This window comes from Physeter macrocephalus, chromosome 18 (assembly GCF_002837175.3).
Source record: "Physeter macrocephalus isolate SW-GA chromosome 18, ASM283717v5, whole genome shotgun sequence".
NCBI classification, from domain to species: Eukaryota; Metazoa; Chordata; class Mammalia; order Artiodactyla; family Physeteridae; genus Physeter; species Physeter macrocephalus.
Window position 1 is genome coordinate 87,201,173 of NC_041231.1, and position 18,804 is coordinate 87,219,976.

Sequence of the window (18,804 nt, forward strand, 5' to 3'; positions counted from 1 at the left end):
TATTTCCTTTGCTATCATACTAGAAGGCCTATCAATCTCTCACCTAATTAAAAATTTTTTTAATTTTATATTAGAGTATAGTTGATTTACAATGTGTTAGTTTCAGGTATACAGCAAAGTGGTTCAGTCATACATATACATATATCTATTCTTTCAGATTCTTTTCCCACATCGGTTATTACGGAGTATTGAGTAGAGATCCCTGTGCTATACGGTAGGTCCTTGTTGATTATTTATTTTATATATAGTAGCGTGTATATGTTAATCCCCACCTCCTCCCCTCTCCTTTTTTTTCCTTTGACACAATTTTACATTAATTTCTGTTTCCTTTCTACAAAAGCATTTTAAAGACATTTTACTGATTGAGCATCTCAGATTTTATGTGAAGTTGCTCCTGTTGTGAATAAAGAGGGAGTTCTTTATTCTGGAATTTTGCTTCTGTCTTTTCCTCCAGGCCAGTTCTACCTGGCAACAAGATACAATTTGAGGTGAAGTCCAAACAGTCCTCATTTCACTTAAGAAAGAACAGAGTCTGAGCCTGCCCTGTGACTAATAGTGGTTGTGACCACAGCTGGCCATTGGGAACATTTCCAGTATGTAGATCCTCAGGCGTTTCTCTGGCCTATCACCTCAATTTTTGCAGTAGACCCGTCACTGGTCCCCCGGTTTCTACTAACTTTGCCCCTTTCCTGTCTATTCTACACACAGAAGTAGTGCAAAATTCCGCAAGGGTTTGAAACTCTCCAAGAGTTTCCCTCTTGTTCCGTAAAGAAACCAAAGTGCTTCTAGTGGCCTGCAAGAGCCCTCCCCTCCTCCCCTCGACCGTCCTGTCTTGTTCCTTGCTCTTCCTCAGACAAGTCAGACATACTCCTGCCTCAGTCCTTTGCACAGGCTGCTTCCTCTGCCTGGAAACACCCTTTCCCAAATACGTGCCTAACTCATTTCCTCATATCCTTCAGGTCTGCTCTGATATCACTTTCTCAGTGCAGGCTTATCTGTTCAACATATTTAAAATTACAAGACATTAAAAAGAAAAAAAAGACATCCCTATTATCTTTTTGCTATATTTTTTCATTCATACTTATCACCATCTACTGCACTATACATTTTACTTATTCATTGGTCTGCATTTCCCATTACAATGCAGACTCCATGAGGATACAGTTTTGCCCATTTTGTTCACAGGTTTAGTCCCAGTATCTCGAGGAGTACATGTTAAATAGCAGCTACTCATTAACAATTTGTTGAATACATGTTGAATGAATGGTCTACCAGGGTAAAATAAATGAGTTTTTCCACAGGTGGATGTACAAGCAAATTTCAAGAGTTTAACCTTGAAAGGGGACAGGAATGGTCTGTTCATAGGTAAAGGTTCTGAATTCCATTCATATAGCTCCCTGTTGTGGGTGTGTGTACAAACCTGACTGAGTTGCTAACCGTGGGTCTTCTGTTTAATTATGTGACCCACCATTGCTAGTCAGTGCTTGTGCAAGGACTTAAAGCTTGACCCTGCAGTTAGGACTAAGCACCTAAGACTTCTAATCCCATCTGGAGAGCTGCAGATGTTCATCTGTGTAATCACTAGTTGTTCCACTTACCAGACCTTCAACTGTCCAGGAATAAACCCTGACTCCTGAGCTACTGGAGCTAAGGCTGGATGAAGATAATACATGAGGCTCCAAGGGAGTGGGAATCTGTTCTAAAGAGGACACATTTTCCTATAAGGCTTCTGAATAGTGCTTTTAAGAAATTTTATTTATTTGGTTGTTTTGTATTTTGAAAAGGATATATACTCATAGAGTTCAAAAATGTATAAATAGTTATACAGTTAAAAGTTTCCTTCCCATCCCTGTTACTCACCTACCTGGTTGCTTCTCTTTTCTCCATCATCCATAGGTTTCTACTATTATTAATTTGTTACTTAACCTTCTGTAGTTTCTTTGTCCACTTGCATGTAAATATATAGATTCATATGTTCTGGGTGTTGCTTTTGATACCTCACAATATATTTTGGAAATCTTTACACATTGATAACATAGAAAGCTTCCTTGTTTGCCTTTGCTTAGTTTTACATTTTATTGCAAAATAAAACATACAGAGAAGTAAATAAAACCTTATTTCTACAACTTAACAATTAATTATAAATTGAACATCCATTTAACCATTACTCAGGAGCAAAAAAAAAAAAAAAAAAAAAGAGCATTGCTGCACTCCAGAAGCCCTCAGTATGTCCCTTCCACTCACCCTGCCTTCCACACTCTTCTTATCCCCCAAGAAAACCACAATCCTGACTTGTATGGTAATCATTTTTTACATTCTTAATACATTTTACCATCTACACATACATCCCTAAACAATACATCATAATTTTGTGGTTTTTAAATTTATATAAGTATAGTCATACTAAATGTTTCCTTTGTGTCTTCTTTTCACAAAATTATGCTTGTAAGAGTCATCCATATTTTTGTGTGTAGCTCTGATCCGTTCATTGTCAATTGTTGAATAGTATTCAACATTATTTATCCAATTTACTGTAAAGGTTCATTCAGGTTGTTTCCAGTTCTTGGCTATACAAACAATACTACTATGAACATTCTTATACAAATCTCCTTGTGCACATATTTCCTTTAGGTATATTTCTAGGATAATAGGGTATGTATATCTTCAACTTAGTAGATAGAGTCCAACTGTTTTCTAAAGTAGTTGTATCAGTTTAGACAATAGTGGTGATGAAAGTTTTTATTATGTCACACCCTTGCCAAATAGTACTTCTTGTCATATTAATTTTAGTAATTCTGGTGGAAGATCAGTAGTATTTAATTATAGGATAACGTGCATTTTCTAATAAAGCTGGTTGCTGTAGTTTTAAAAATATATATTTCCACAAATTCTTTGGCATTTCTCTTATCAAAAGGTGGAGTCTGATTACCTTCTCCTTGACTGTGGGCTGGGCTTAGTGACTCGCTTCTAAGAAAGAATGAAGCCGAGGTGACGCTGTGTTTGATGTCTCAAGCTAAATAAAAGACAAACATCTTCTGCCTGGCTCACTCTTTCAAGAAGTCATAGACTTCATAGAGTCATGGACTCATAAAAGTTCTTTATACCATATTTTCATGCTAGTCCTGTTCGTTATTTTTATTGGAAATATCTTCTCCCATTCTGTGTTTCATTATTTTATAGGTTTTTTTTTGATGAACAGAGTCCTTCATTTCACTTAAATTTATCAAATTTCCCCTTATGTTTAGTGCTGTAGTGTCTTATTCCTTTAGAAACCCTCTCCTATCCCAAAGTATAAATATAAGTGTCTCTTACTAAAAAGTAACTTCTATAATCCAAAACCACACTGCTTGTTGTTCAAACTGTTCCAGGTTTTGTCATTGGGAGCTCTTTCCCTGTTAGAAAGAGACAATTGGCAAAGCTGTTTCTTTCTGAGTGTTGATATTAATACATTTTTTCCACACGTCATATAAAAAATCTTATTTCATCTTTCGCTGAACTAGTTTAGACCCAAGTGTGGAAGTGTAGAAAGTGTGGATGGTTTCCCAGGGTTTTTTTGGACGAAAATAATCCAATAGGGTCAGTTTCTTTGCAAGAATCAGTTACCCAGTGGAAAAATAATACGCCCAAAGCAGCTCTCTTTCCCTTGCTGGGTCACTCACTGCTAACCTTTCGCCCTGCAGATGGGAGTCAAAACAGGACTTAAACCTTGGGGGACATCAAAGATGTGTGTTCAAAGTTTTTAAAGTTCTCAGCGAGAGGTTTGTCTTCCACACATTAATTGTGACATCGCAGTGGACCTGAAACTGGCAGAACTCTCGTCTGTGTATAAAAGTAAGAAAGCAAAAGCGACCTTACTTTAAGCAACTTCGCCCGTATGGGGATCGAACCCACGACCCTCCTATTACTAGCGCCATGCTCTAACCGACTGAGCTAACCGGCCACTAAACAACTGGAACATTCCTCTTTAGATAATTAAATGAAAACGAAATAAAACGTTTTCTTCAAATTCTTCTGGGGGTGGGGAAAAGGCATCATAAAGAACCAAAACAACCCCAAATTAACATTAAAACAAATCACATTCTTCCTATTTCACTCTCCCCTATCGCGGAGTTAGGAAAAAGAAAGAGAAAAACTTAACATTTGGCTTGAATGAACTCTACTTCTTGGGGGCCTCTATCAAGCTGACAGTTCTGACCCCAAACGATCAGAGCCCCGGAGTGAGGTGTCCTTCCTCCTACCCAGGGAAGGCCGGGGGCCAACGAGAAGATGCTCCAGGCCAGATCTGGCGGCGGGCGGACCACGGAACTGACCACGGAGCGGCCACGGAGCAGGACTCCGAGGACTCGGCCCCTGCGCGCGCCTCTTGCGGATATACTGCGCTCCTGGAGACCCATTCGGACAGATCCCAGGACAGGAGACCTGCGAACTTGCACTCTCTTCCCGCCGGCCTCGGCCTGGGAGTGATCCTGAAATGCCTCCCGCCCCGCGCACTGTGTGGTGGGCCCTGACCCGGAGCAGAACTAAGGCCCCAGCATCAGGGGCCTTTATCTGGACCGGCAGAGAAACATCTAGATCTGAGAAGGGTGGCAGCGTCGAGACTCAAATTGAGCAACTGCAGAGGAAAGAGGCAGAAACACCTGCACCTGCCAGGTGCGGAGCAGCCCCGGCTTTTTTCACTGGCCGAAGGGCCTCCACAGAAAACCCTCAAAGGCTGAGGTAATCAATATTCTGGAATACCTGAGAGCTAGCCCTGGCACCACAGACACATTGGTAGGGAAGCTCTGAGAATACTTAAGGGAAGGTAGCGCAGCACCAAACCCAAACCCATTCGAATAATAAACGGAGAAGAAGTTTGCAAAGGAGAATGAAAGAAGTTGCATCCAGCAAAGTAGGAGGAAAACCAAAAGTATGTGAAGAGTTGAGGGTTGACCTCATTCTTTCATTTCTCAACAGGTACTGAGCACCCACGATGTGTCAGACCATGGTGCACATGCTAAATATATAAAGGGAGACACTGAGGCTAGACCTCCGCATGAGGGGCTGTGGTTAAAGAGCAGTAAGTGGTACAGGGTAGCACCCGGTGAGCGGGGCTGGAATTAATCCTCAGAAGAAAAAAAAAAAAAGTTACTCCTCAGGGTTTGGAGTCAAGAAAGGCAGGGAGTGACTTCCTCACAGAATGGGCTTTATGGCTTCTGTTACCATCCCAGCCCCCAACCCCTTGTCCTGACTTGTCTTTACTTCTCCTCCACTTGCCAGCCTCCCAGAGGCACTCAGTCGCCCTGACTTGCTAATTCCTGCTCCTGGTGGCTGCTGCTCCGGCAGTGCTAAAGCAGGCTAAGTGGGACCCTTAGTACTAGGGTTGGACCCCTTGGTACTGGGCCCAACCTCTCAGAACGTGGGGGTGTCCCCATCAAGAAGGTTTGACCAGAACCCTAAATCCCTAGGGCTGGAAGCTGGAAATGCCCAAGAGTGACATTTAATTATAGAAAAAGATGGTGAGTGAAAAAGATGGAAAACTGAAAGACAGACAGAGAAAGACAAAGATTAAGTGACAGGAAGAGACAGTGGGGAAGAGCATAAGGGACAGAAACAGAGCCTGAGGGAGAGAGATATTGAGAAGATAACGAAGGAGAGACGGAAAGTCTGAAGAGAGGGAAATAGAGGCAGAGAGAGAGTGAGAAAGTGACTAAAGGGACACAGGGACCAGAAATGAGAGACAGGAGTAGAGCAGTGGAGATAACTAAGGACCGAGCAAGCAAGAGAGGAGAAGAGTAGAGGAGATACTGACTGAGAGACAGGGACAGAGACACAGACACAGAGAAATAAACAGAAACAGACTAAGACACAGAGACAGACAGAAAGGAAGATATCCAGAGAAACAGGAGGAGGTTGAGAGACAATTAGAGACAGAGACAAGTTAGACAGGAAGAGACTGAGGGAGGAGGGCACAGTGAGACAAACAGTGAGAAGCAGAGAAAGGTCAGGATCTGAGGTCCAGAGAGAGGCATGAAGCAAGGTGCCCAGTCCAGGAGCTGAGCAGAATTTGAGCCAGAAACTGATTTGCAGGGGGAGGAGATGAGCATAAAGAGCCATATTTCTTTGACATTTAAAATAACAATATTCACGATGAGAAGAATCACTTATATTCACATAACTCTTTGTCTGTAACAAAGCACTTTTAGTTGGCAGTGAGGACGTTTGCAGACACAAGTCAGTTTTATGCAGAACAGGTGTTAAATCCGAATTCCTGGGAATTTCCTCTTTCAAAACAAGCTTTCTCTTGTCCAATAAGTGTATATATCGAGGACTGAGGTGGCCACACAGGGAATGGTGAGGATGTGGGGCTCAGACCCCACCCCTAACCTGGCTCTTCTTTGCCAAACCAAGCCAGGTCTGCAGCTGCTGGAAGATGTTCTGTGGCAAGGTGGAGAGAATTTGGACAGTAAGACTCCAGCACTAGTAGAGAGCAGGAACATGCAAATTAGTATGCAAATGACAATGCAAATCACCCAGAGCTTTTTCTCTCTTACCTGGCGTGCTAGGCGGAGGCTGGGGGAGTCTGAAGGTCTCTCAGGTGCCATGTCCAAGCAATGAGAAGCACTAGGGATGAGAAGCGCTGATTCTGAGGGTCCCAAAGGCTGTGTTATACTTAGCACATGCCAGGGGTCTATATCCCCTGGAAAGAAAGGAGAGAATGGTGTGTTGAGCTGGGGCCAGGTAGACACTAAGGAGTCAGGTTCTGATAGCATGCTCACCATTAACAAACAGCACTTGGGTGGCCCCTGGGGTCTGGCCACCATAGTAGGAGTTCGTCTGGGACACAGCCTGGGCTATGGATGAGGCTGAAAACCCGAACACCTGCTCACATAGCTCTAGTTGGGAGGGCAGAGCTGGGAGCTGGGAGAAAGGGCATCCAGGGACCTCACAGGTGACATCTGTGGAGAGAGGTATCCATAAGTGTGGAGTACATAGCCAGCCCCCTACCTCTTTAAGAATCGTTTACAGAGCTCTCCCCACTGATGACCAAGACAGCTCCAGACCCTCCTTTCAACGAGTTCATGGTCCTGTCAGAGACATACTCAGCCCCAGACAGTGATGGCCCAGAATTATCAGGGCTGTTATGGACAAAGGCCTGGGGTAGGGGTGGGGCCATCTCAGAGGGAGCACAGTGGGCTCAGGGACAGCATCCTGCAAGGGATAAGACCTTAAGGAATTAGCCGGAGTAAGGCAAACAAAGAGAGAAAAGAGGAAACTGCATGTGCAAAGGTCTAGAGGTGAGAAGGAGCCTGGAGTGCTGAAAGCACAAATTGGACCCCTGCTTAATATCCATAGCTCCCCTGTGCTTTCAGGGTAAATCTAACTTCTCAGCCTCACATTAATTCATTCCTTCCTTCACCATTTATTTGAGCACCTACCATGTAGTCAGATATATGTTGAATGATATATTGGGAACATAGTGACAACAAAACAGCCCCAGGCTTTGCTGTCACAGGACTCACAGTACAGAGGGGAGATAGGCAATAAAGAATGTATGGTAAGACTGTGGAAAGTGCTAAGGAGAAGAACAGGGTGCTAATGGGGTGGGGGGCAGGGAGGCAGACTTATGTTGAGAGATCGTGCCTCCCTTCCTGAGGAGGGGACATCTTGTGTTGAGACTTGAAAACGAGTAAACTGTGTGAAGAGGGGAAGATAAGTAATCCAAGAAAAGGCCTGAGGATTAGGAAGATTGGTGTATCAGGTGTGTGTGTCTGTGTGTGTGTGTGTGTGTGTGTGTGTGTGTCTGTGTGTGTCAAAATATGCAAAGCTCTATGAGGAAGTTGCATTGTATGGGTGAAGGGAAGGCCTAGAGACCAGAGAAGAGGCTGGGTCAGGGATCCAGGCAGGAGAGCATGGGGGCCCCTACCAGGACAGCAGAGGTGGGAAGAGAAAGGGGTTGGGTGAGCTGCAGAGTTGTCCAGGATAAAGAGTGGGCAAGACTCAGTGATTGACAAGCTATGGGGATGATGGGAAGGAGGCATGCAAAGCACTGTTAGGGTTTCTAGCTTGGTAACTGGAGAGGGTAGGGCCATTCCTGAGACAGGCACACAGATGAAGAGGAGATCGAAGGGACGATCAATCATGTTGAGGGCTAAGTGTGTGAGTGAGAAGGTACGTGAGGGCCAAGCACACATGCACACTCTAGTACAGCTGTTCACCCCACACCCCACAACTGCAGGTTAAACGAGGCCCAGCAGTCCGGCTAGTTGTCCTATGGAAATGAAAATGAGTCCAGACTACCTGTTAGATGGCTTGTCTGGGCATAGCACAGAATTTATGTTTTGGGGGTGAGGATTAGGCCAATCACTCACAGTAGCCAAACTCGGTACAGGTCTGGTACAACCACTGCCTGTCGCCAATGCCGGCCACTTGGGGTTCTGTGACCTTCAGCTGTGCCACTGTCTCTGCTCGAGAAAAGCTTAAACACTTCTGGCCCAGGCTGTGTGTGACAACCTAGGGGACAATATACATACATACATACATACATACATTCCTCCCTTCCCCCCATCAAGCTAGGGCATGGAGCCATAGATCCCTACAAGTCAAAAGTCAGAAGTCAGAAGAGTGAGTCCCTGAGTTCTCCTGGGAGTCAGTCGTCAGAGGTGGTGGGGACCTAGGTCCCTGTGGGTTAGAGATTAAGGTACTAGATGACCAAGAACATCTTACCTGTGAGATCTTGGGCATGTGAGAATATCTTAGATCTCAGTTTCCTCAGCTGTGCCTACCTGAACTACTGTGAGAATTCAATGAAATAATAAATGTGAAGCACACTGTACAGTACTTGGTGCAGGCAGCGCTGGAAAAGTGACAGCTGGATTGTAGCTGTGGATTCCGAGGCTGGGAGCCCGGTCTCTAGGAGAACTGTGTCCCCAGGGCTACCGTTTTTCATTCTATAAATGCTAATTGAGAGCTTGCTGTGTGCTAGACGCTGTTGCAGGCTCCAGGAAGAGGCCAGAACAAGGTAGGCAAGCTAGATAGTAAGCATAGTTGTTAACATTTGCATACGGTGTGCCAGGCTCCCTGTTGAGTGTTTTCCATGCCCCTACATCATTTCACCCCCGAGGGCCCTATGAGATGCCATACCCATTTTACAGATGAGGAAACTAAGGTGCAGAAGGCTTTACGCTTGCCGAAGATCACACAGCGGAGGTGGAGCAGGAACCCGTCTGCCGACGCCTGGCGGTGCTCAGGGGTGCTCACCTGCACTGCCCGACGAAGCCCGCGGTAGGGCGCAGGGCTGCTGCAGTTGTCCCGGTCCCCGAGGAGGAGTCCGCAGAGCTGTCGCACACTCAGCGGCGCTCCCGCTTGCCCGTCGTACTGCACCGCCCCTCCCACGAGTGCCTGCAGCGCCCCCAGCAGCTCTGCCTGGTCTGCAGCGCTCCCCAGGGACCCACATGCGCCCAGCTCCGCTCTCAGCGCTGCGTGACCCGAGCCGCCCGCGCGCAGCCGTCGCTCCACCTCCGCAAAGGCTGCGGACGCAGCAGCCCGGCACTGTTGGGAGCGAGAGGCAGCGTTGGCGAAGACTCGGACCCGGGCCCCGGCCTTTCCCTTTCCCAGACCTGCATCCTCCCTGGGCTCCCCACTTCCCCGTCGCCAGATTCATCCCGGGGGCCAGTTGAACGCCACTCAGACCCGAGGCCCCGCCCTCTTCCGGCTCCTCCTCCGGGTCGTCCCCCAGGCCCCGCCCACAGTGGAACAGCCTCCTGATAGGGTCTTCCGTCCCCAGGCCCCGCCTCCGTATCAGCCCCGCCCCTGTTGGGTCTCCTCCCTTCTTGGTACCCGGACCCATCTTCAGCTCCCGCCTTCTTCCCAAATCCACCCACCTCTCGGGGCTCCCAAGTCCCTCAGACCCCGACACCTTGCAAGCTTCAACCTTTTCTTTTGGCCCCCATTCTCAAGGCCTCTTCTCTCTCCCTATCCCCCTCGGCCTGGGCCCCACATCCTACCTCCAGGGATCCGCCAATCGCAGTGTTCATTAGGCTTCTAGACACCACCTAAAGTCCGACCGCCGCAGAGTATCAGGTGACTCCGACCACTGAGGCCCTCCTCCCCACCCGGACCCACCGCCCGCCATCCTTACGTCATTATACTCGGAGAAATCCAGTATGGCCCGCACCGGAGCGGAAGAGGCGACGGAGGCGAAAATGAGATGGGGAAACTGAGGGAGGAGAAGTTGTCAGCCTGGGGGCTTAGGGACTGGGATCTCATATCTTCCCGCCCCTGTGTCACTCACTCGTGTGATCTTAGGCAAGTCCCGAACTTCTATACACGGGACTCCCGTGAAGGCAGATTGTAGGAAGCTCTTCTGGGCGGAAAGGAGGGGGTGGGAGGAGGGGGTGTGGTGGGCAGGTATTCTCTTATCTGAGTTGGGAACCCCGGAGTCCTAGTTCCCTCCCCCCAGTCCTCCCAGAGGAGTCCCGGGACCTTCAGCCTGGCCCAGGCAGCCAGGGAGCCAGCGTAGGAGCCTCCGAAGCAGAGCCAGGGACTGGAGAAGGAGACGTTGAAGAGGCGGGAGAGTGCGAGGCGGGCAGAGACCACATCGGCCAGCCTAGGGTCAGAGGGGAGGCTGGGTCAGTCCCCAACACCGGGAATCCCTGAAGATTCCCCCAATTGTATAGGCGGGAATGGAGAATGGAGGGAGTCTGGCCAGAAGCTAGGGCTCTTTTCTCGTGAGGTATTTCTGCGGACTCCCCATGCCCACAAACTCATTTCTACATGAGTGCCTAGGTCAGGGGAGACCCATCTGGAAAGCCTCCACCATTCTCTTCCAGACTACGTGGGAGAGGAGAAACCTCCAAGGCAGTTTGGGTGAAAATTTAGCCCATAGGAGAGATCAGAGAGTTAACTGGGGAGCCAGAGCCAATCAGACCTTGTGGCCACTGCAAAGCTTTTGTCTTTACTCTGAGTGTGATGAGAGACATGTGAGGGTTTTGAGCCGGGAGAGAGGTGATCTGGTTTATGCCCTAATGATCACTCTGCTTCATCTGGAGAATAGACTGGAGGGATCAAGGGCAGAAACAAGGAGACCAGTGAGGAGGCTGTGTCATCCAGGTAAGAGATGCTGGTGGTCTGGACCACCAGGCCATAATAGTGAGACAGCAAAACGTAAGAATACGGTGGAAGGGGGGGTTGGGGGAAAGGGAAAGAGAGAGACCCAGAGATGGGGAAAGAAAGAACAGGACACTGAAAGACAGAGACAAAAACATGGAACCAGAGACTCAGAGGTCAACTACGGGCAGTGGAGGAGAGAGACACAGATGCAGAGATGCCAAAATACAGACATCCTCAGTCCCATGACCCCAAACACTTTCCCTACCCCTACTCACGCATGGCGGCTGGACAAGAAGCGGAGCTGGGCCACGTCGAGCCCCTCAGCGGGTATACTCAGGCCATAAAATCTATGTTCCAGACCTATCACCAGGGCCCCCCAGACTGGAGCCAGGGTTACAGGGTGCCCTGTGAAGAGTCCAAAGGGGGTGTGTGTGAAGTGGGTGTCAACTCCTGCAACCCTTAGACCTCAAAGCACTGCAATATGCAACTCCCCTTCCTGGCCTCCACCAGCTCCTCAGCTATGTCTTTCCTCACCTTTGCATCTTACCTCTCATCACTGAGCCAGGCCCAAGGCTGCCTTCGCCCCCCAGATGCAGGAATACAGGCCCATCCTGGCTGGTCCAATGTTGGTCATTTACCCAATACCGCTAAGAGGTAGGATGGGGAAGAAGAAATGGGATTGTGAGAATTCTGACCTGTTCTTTATTCCCTGTTCTCTCCAGTCTCTCTCCCTAATGGATCTCTGTATAATTATAGTATCTGAAATAGGATTGTTTATTTACGTGTTCATTTCTCTCCTGTTTGTCTCCACACCTAGAATGTAAGATCCACAAGAGCAGATATTTTTGTCAGCTTTTTCACTCTTACATCCCCAGGGTCAAGAAGAGTGGCTAGCACTTGGTAGGCACTTGCAATATATTGAAATAATAATTGTAGAATAAGTCATGAATGCAGATGGATTTAGGAATAGGGCCTACGTGAGATGACCTCTGGAGACTGTGGATAGAGTAGGTGTGAAAAATGGTAATTCATTCAGTAGATATCTTCAAGTGCCTATTGTGAGCCAGGTCTGGTTCCAAAGATGGTCCAGATTTTTGCTCCATACTGAGACTTGGTGGTGGGTTTAGTGTTTAATCTGAAGGATGTGGGGGCGGTGTTGAGGGGCAGTGAGGGAGTGAGAGTGAATGACAGGGAAAAGGAAAGACTGAAGGACAGGACCTGAGGGACAAAAAAAGTGGGAGGCTGAAGAAAGGAAGAGGAGACTAGGGGGTAGAGGGCAAATCCAAAAAACAGAGGGGCTAGACTAAAGGGCCATAAGGGATTCTCACAGCAGGCATCAGATAAGACTGAGGGGGAGAGGGATGGGGAGACAGAGGTGTAGAGATAGGAACAGAAAGCAGAGACTGAGGGGCAGGGTAGGGAGACTGAGGAGGGGGGCAGGGGACACAGTGGATTCCCCCTCTCCGGGCCTCACCTGCAGGAAGGATCGTCTGTCGGAGGCATTGAAGGGGTCCAGTGGCTGCTCCAGCCACCCCTCTTTTGGGAGGGCCACACCTCCTGTGTCCAGGCTCAGGCCCAGGCCAGAGGTCTCCTGAAACCGCTGAATGTGCTCACCTAGGCGCCTGAGGAGGGAAGCTGTGGGACGTGGAGGGGAAAGAGTCAGGCCAGGCCCCCTTAGGAGCCCCTGCCTGACCCTCAGGATCCTCCTACCTGGCGCTGAGGACCCCCAGAGGGAAACCAGGAGCAGAGGGCCCAGCCACGGGACGGGCCCAATGGCCATGGTGTCCAGTCCTCTGTGCAAGGGCTCTAGGTGCTGTGTTCTCCCCGCTCACTCAAGACTTCATCTAACATTCCCAGGGCTGGCCTTTAAATTTATAGTCTTTGATCAGGAGCTCAGGTTTCTTTCCAGACTCCTGTCCTGGGACAGGTCAAGCTTCTGTTGGAACCACTAAAGCGAGGCAGGGACGCCAGAGTCTGTATATAGAGGCTTGCTGGTGTGGCCCCTGGATATCTAATTACTTCTCTCTCTGCTCCCGATTTTCTGCTCTCTTGCCCCCTGATCTCCCTCCCCTCTGGCCCTCAGTCTCCCTGCCTATGCCTCAGTCTCTTCTTTCCTTCAGTCACCACTTCTTTCTACCTCAGGACCCCCTCTTGCCCTCTTCCTCTCTCTGCCCTCAGCACATGTTCAGTCCCCCCCCGGTTGCCCCAACACTCAGTCTGTCCCTCTCTTTGTTTCTCACTTCTCTTTCAGTCTTCTCTCTACTTCAGTCTCTCTCTCGTTTAGTCTCGCCAGGTCTATTTTCCAGTCTCCCCCTTTCTCTGCCCCTCATCAACCCCACCCCCAACCCTCTGACCCACAATCTCACCACGTTCCTTAGAGTCCTTAGAACACTTTGAGTACCTCAGGCTTGCTCCTGCCTCAGAAGGCTTGCTCCTGCTCTTCTCACTCTGTGGGTTCCTATTTCTCCATCAACCCTCATGTCGTGCTCCCTCACCTCAGTCAGATCTCTATTCAAAGGTCAGATAGGTCTTCCATGGTCAGCTCTTTACAAATTGTCAAACCTGTAGGTCTCCTTTATTCTTTACTCTTCTTCATAGCAACATCACTCTCAGAAGTATACATATTTTATTTATTTATATGGTTCATCATCTGTCTCCCAGACCAGAAAGTAAGCTCCATGGGGCTATGGATTTTCATCTCTTTTGTCCATTGCTAAATGTTGGGTCCTTACTACAGTGTACATAGAGGGCAATCAATAAATGTCTGTTGAGTGAATGACTAATCCATCAACTAATGTTGCTGGTCCTACTCTAAATATTTATCCAGAATCCAACAACTTCTCCCCACCTCCAGCGCTATCACTTTCTTCTAGCCACCATCATCTCTGACTTGGACTATCAACAAGCCTCTTAGCTTTATCTCTATCTTCAAAACGGACGTATTTTACTTCTGGACAATGCACCCTTTTCAATGGTTAAAGCAGATGTACAAGGTATGTTTGATGGGCCACAAGACAGGCTGTTCTAGTTAGCATAAATTTCACGCCAAATCATGTATAAGTCACAATGATTTCCCTATATCGCAATATGTGAGGTGGCAACCTTGTCTGGGTTTGATTTCAGGGTAATCCTTGCCTGGTAAAATGTGTTTGGAAGAGCCTCCTCCTCTTCTACTTTTTGGACGAGTTTGAGAAGGAGTGGTCTTAATTCTTCTTTGAATGTTTGGTAGAATTTACCAGTGAAGCTGTCTGGTCCTAGACATTTGTTTGTTGGGAGGTTTTTGGTTACTGATTCAATCTCCTTGTTAGTAATAGGACTGTTCAGATTTTCTGTTTCACCACGATTCAGTGTCGGTAGGTTGTATAAATTTCTGGGAATCTATTTCTTCTAGGTTGTCCAATTTGTGGACGTATCATTTAGTTTTAGGCGGGCACAAGACTGTGAAACTTGTTATTTTATGGGAAAAAGATTATTCCCCGGCTGGCCGGTTAGCTCAGTTGGTTAGAGCGTGGTGCTAATAACGCCAAGGTCGCGGGTTCGATCCCCGTACCGACCAACACGTGTTTTGGCTCTTCAGTTACTAAATAATCTCGCTGCAGGCACCTATCAAATTGGAAATAACCTCGCAGACAGAAAATTGGGATTAAATGTTGACTTCATTTGTTCTTTAGCAATGGCACCTACCTTCCTTCTCTCCCCCCCCAAGCCCCGCCCCCGGCAAACATAGTCCCAGCAAGAAATGAAATTTAGATGTTTCAGGTTTGACAAAGGTGCATTTTCATCACTCAATACTTGAAATACAAAACCAAAGTTCATTTAAGGAGGGAGCAATGTTGGTAAGGCACAGTCCATTTGAAAGAGCTGATGGCTGATGTTTTCTGGGAGGGGGCTTAAGATAGGCTTTCAGAGGCTAAGTGGGTTGACATATTCTATGGAAGCATGGTTATTGGGAGGAACTGCTGTTGTTTGGTTGGCACTCAAAGGTATGTTTATTGGAGTGGGTGCATCCCTGGCTGGCTCACTTTCAGAAAACAGGGGTTGACAGTGATTGGTTGCCATGCAAACGTATGTTCACAAAACAATTGTCATGGATAGATTGAACTGGTTTAAATTCGGGTCTGGTGGCTACTTGTCACCACTGCTACAGGACAATCAGTCTTTTCCTAAGTTTGTGATTAGTATGTGTTCTCAATATTTTACTTTGGCATAAAGCAAAATTAGTTGTTTAAATATCCAAGTAATGTGTAATAAAACACTGATTTTTATTATTAATGACTTTTCATTAATTTTTTAATGACCTTGAGGGCATTATGCGAAGTGAAAATAAGTGAGACAGAAACAGACAAATTCTGCGTGATCTCACTTACATGTGGAATCTAAAAAACAAAAACAAAATCAAAATCGAGTTCACAGACACAGAGAACAGTTTGGTGGTTGCCAGAGGCAGGGGTTGGAGGCTGGGCTAAATGAATGAAAGGGGTCAAAAGGTACAAATTTCCAGTTATAAAATAAGTTATGGGGATGTAAGGTACACCATGGTAGAATAGTTAATAACACTGTGTTGAATATTTGAAAGTTGCTGAGAGAATAAATCCTAAAAGTTTTCATCACACAAAGAAATATGTAACAATGTATAGTGATGGATGTTAACTAGACTTATTGTGGTGATCATTTTGTAGTATATACAAATATTGAATCATTACATTTTATACTTGAAATTAATATAGGGTTTATGTCAATTATACCTCAATAAAAATACTGACCAAAAAAGAATTACAATAATAGAACAATAGAAAAGCTCTTGTGTATGTCAATGTATGGGGACTCCTTTCTCTGATATGCCCTTTCTTGCATCCACTACTCATCCCTCCCAATTCAGCTCTGACCCAGACACTGACAGGCCTGGATTTCCCTCAATATGCAAAGGCAAGAATCTCTCAGGCCATGTCTTTGCTCATTAGTACATAGTATCTAAAAGGCCAGAGACAGAACCTGGCACTGGATGGACCAATGAAGTGAGTGACATATTCCTTTCTCCTGGTTTTATAAGGCAATGGAGGACATAGGTTTTTGAACTCAGTAAGCATTGTGCATTGCCAACAAGGGATGGACTCCTTCTGCATCAATGGTTTTAAGCTTGAGGAGAGTTGTCCTGGGACCTTTTGTGCTTGTATGTTGACACAATCCTCTCATATTATCTCATATTATTGTATGGGATGCAGAACCCACAGATAGGGAGGGCCGACTGTAAGGAACTTAATCAGCCACAAATTTTGGTATCTGAGGGGGTTTCAGGAACCAATCCCCGCAGATGCAGATACCAAGGGGTGACTGTATTTATTTATTTTTGTGGCTTGCAATAGGTGTTTTATGATGTTTATAAATTAATTCTATTCCAAACCCTACTTCAGGATTTAATTTCATCTCTGGTTCCAGAAGTCTTCACAGACTTTCCCATACCCATCTGAAACCTGTTTTAATGCGTTCTTAAACAACCCAGTACCCCAACCCCGAAGTGTCTGGCAGCGACTTACTGAGTTGGTACATTATGTAAATCTGGCTCAGCACTTAGCACATAGTAAATACTTAGGAAAGAAATTTCATTAGTGGAGAGTTAGAACTTCTGGTTAAAATACTTCCTTATTAAAACCAATGTCCTGTATTCAAATTCCAAACTCCATATGCTTGCACTAGGGTTTTCCAAATGTACTCCAAGAGGAACTTGTCTCGGTATTAACTGTCCTCTGATTCCAAATCTGAAGCCCTTACCTTGGGCAATTAGATTCAGTGGGTTTGGAATGGGGCAAAACAGTGTTCTGTAGTGAGTAATAAAACATGCACGTTCCACCTTTGTAGAGTCGTGAGACATGGTTCATGAGGCTGCATTCTCACCACCTCTTATACCACTTCCTTTCCTCTCTGGTTTTTCTTTCCAGATCCACTAAAAGAAGTGTCTTCTCTTGAACATAGTGAGTTGGGTCTGGAAAAGTATGTATTCCTGTAGCATCATGTGCTTTTTTTTTTTTTGTCATAATATTCCTCATCTTAATGTAAGTCCATAGGATCGGGGTGGTTCAGTGTTTCCCTAACCCTGGTTAAAGCATGGCACAAACTTGTGATTAGATAAACTAATAAACTAGTGCAAATAAACGTTTTCATTAGTTTTTTCCAAGAAATATTACAAGGATTTGTTTTCTCTCTTTAAAGCTTGGTCCCAGGTTTCACGCGTGTAAAATTATTCATAATCTTCCAGGGACTAGGAAGTCTAATTAATTTTAACCCAGTAATACTTGACATGTTGCCATGAGTATGCAGAACCGGGATGGCCGAGTGGTTAAGGCGTTGGACTTAAGATCCAATGGACGTGCGTCCGCGTGGGTTCGAACCCCACTCCCGGTAGGTCCTTTTTAGCGGGTGTCTCACCTGAAAATGAGAATTCTTTGTACAAAGTTGGAAAATAGTCTACCATGTAGATGGCGCTGAACTTCTTTTCTCCAATCTGACAGGATCTATCTATAATTGAGTGATTTAGATATAATGTAAATATTGACATATTTGTATCAAAATCCGCTATCTTATTAGTTGTTTTCTGTGTTCTTTTTGTCCTTTGTTCCTTTCTTTTATTTCTTTCTTCCTGTCTTTGAAATATATGAGCATTTTACATGATTTGATGATATCTCCAGCATTGCCTTATCATTTGTATGTCTTAAAAAAATCATTAGTCGTTTCCCTAGGGTTTTCTATATACAGCTACAATTAATAAAAGTCCACCTTCAAATAATGTTATGCTGCTTCCGGTGCAGTGTAAGAAGCTTGCAATAATATACTCCCTCCTATATTGTGTGTTATTGTTGTCATAGATTTTGCTTTCATGTATGCTGTAACTGTACAATACGTCACTACTACTTTTGCTTAATGCAGTCTATCATTTTTAGAGTGATTAAAATTGGGAAAAAGTATTCCTTATATGTACCTCCATTATATGTACAGAAATGGATATTCATTCTTTTGTATTCCTTTTTCCTGAAGTCCATCTTATAACATTTCCTATTTTGCAGGTCTGATAGTAATGTACTCTTTAGTTTATGTTTGTCTGGAAAGACCTTTATTTCTTCTTCACTTTTGGAAAATATTTTTTGCTTCGGTTAACAGATTTCTTTTTAAAAATTTCTTTTTTTTTAGCCTCTCATCACTTTAAAATGTCATTCCGTTATCTTCTGGTGTACCTAATTTCTGATAAGTCTGCTGTTTTAGATAGATAGATAGATAGATGATACATACATAGATAGATAGATGATAGATGATAAATAGATAGATAGATAGATAGATAGATAGATAGATAGATAGATAGCTTGGAATTCTCTGACCTTGGAGCTGAGGTTGGATGTACAGGTTTCCTCTGCTATTGGAAAGTAGAGCATTCCTATAAAACCTTTCACAAGCTGAACTGGTGTGAAGTGAAGAAGCAGTTACCTTAGGACACTTCTTGCACAAAATAAATGTAGGTAAAGCGCAGATGCTCACAGACAGTCGGATGAATGGATAAAGAAGATGTGGCACATATATACAATGGAATATTACTCAGCCATAAAAAGAAACGAAATTGAGTTATTTGTAGTGAGGTGGATGGACCTAGAGTCTGTCATACAGAGTGAAGTAAGTCAGAAAGAGAAAAACAAATACCGTATGCTAACACATATATATGGAAACTAAAAA

General features: G+C 45.4%; 1 protein-coding gene and 2 non-coding genes across 3 annotated transcripts; 2 read left to right on the top strand and 1 right to left on the bottom strand.

Annotated features, from left to right (window-relative positions):
• Window positions 1-6,130: 6,130 nt before the first annotated feature.
• On the bottom strand, window positions 6,131-12,932 carry PRSS16 (serine protease 16). The gene is made up of 12 exons (XM_007128571.4): window positions 12,799-12,932; window positions 12,563-12,723; window positions 11,636-11,735; window positions 11,364-11,493; window positions 10,462-10,585; window positions 10,118-10,195; window positions 9,984-10,031; window positions 9,238-9,528; window positions 8,349-8,490; window positions 6,756-6,935; window positions 6,531-6,676; window positions 6,131-6,414 (listed from the first exon to the last, which is right to left on the bottom strand). Exons 1-12 carry the CDS (start codon window positions 12,866-12,868, stop codon window positions 6,346-6,348), a joined length of 1,539 nt encoding a protein of 512 aa, XP_007128633.1. The 5' UTR covers window positions 12,869-12,932; the 3' UTR covers window positions 6,131-6,345.
• Window positions 12,933-14,570: 1,638 nt separating this feature from the next.
• On the top strand, window positions 14,571-14,644 carry TRNAI-AAU (transfer RNA isoleucine (anticodon AAU)). The gene has a single exon. It is a non-coding gene; the product is annotated as a tRNA-Ile (tRNA).
• Window positions 14,645-17,404: 2,760 nt separating this feature from the next.
• On the top strand, window positions 17,405-17,487 carry TRNAL-UAA (transfer RNA leucine (anticodon UAA)). Its single transcript has one exon. It is a non-coding gene; the product is annotated as a tRNA-Leu (tRNA).
• The last annotated feature ends 1,317 nt before the right edge of the window (window positions 17,488-18,804 follow it).

Excerpts from the sequence above, each read along its gene's own strand:
- PRSS16 (XM_007128571.4), bottom strand. The coding sequence starts at position 12,868 with ATGGCCATTGGGCCCGTCCCGTGGCTGGGCCCTCTGCTCCTGGTTTCC. Across the intron at positions 10,032-10,117 it reads ATTTCTCCGAGTATAATGAC|GTGGTGTCTAGAAGCCTAAT; the intron begins GTAAGGATGGCG and ends GTCGGACTTTAG. Across the intron at positions 6,677-6,755 it reads CCAAGTGCTGTTTGTTAATG|GGGATATAGACCCCTGGCAT; the intron begins GTGAGCATGCTA and ends CTTTCTTTCCAG.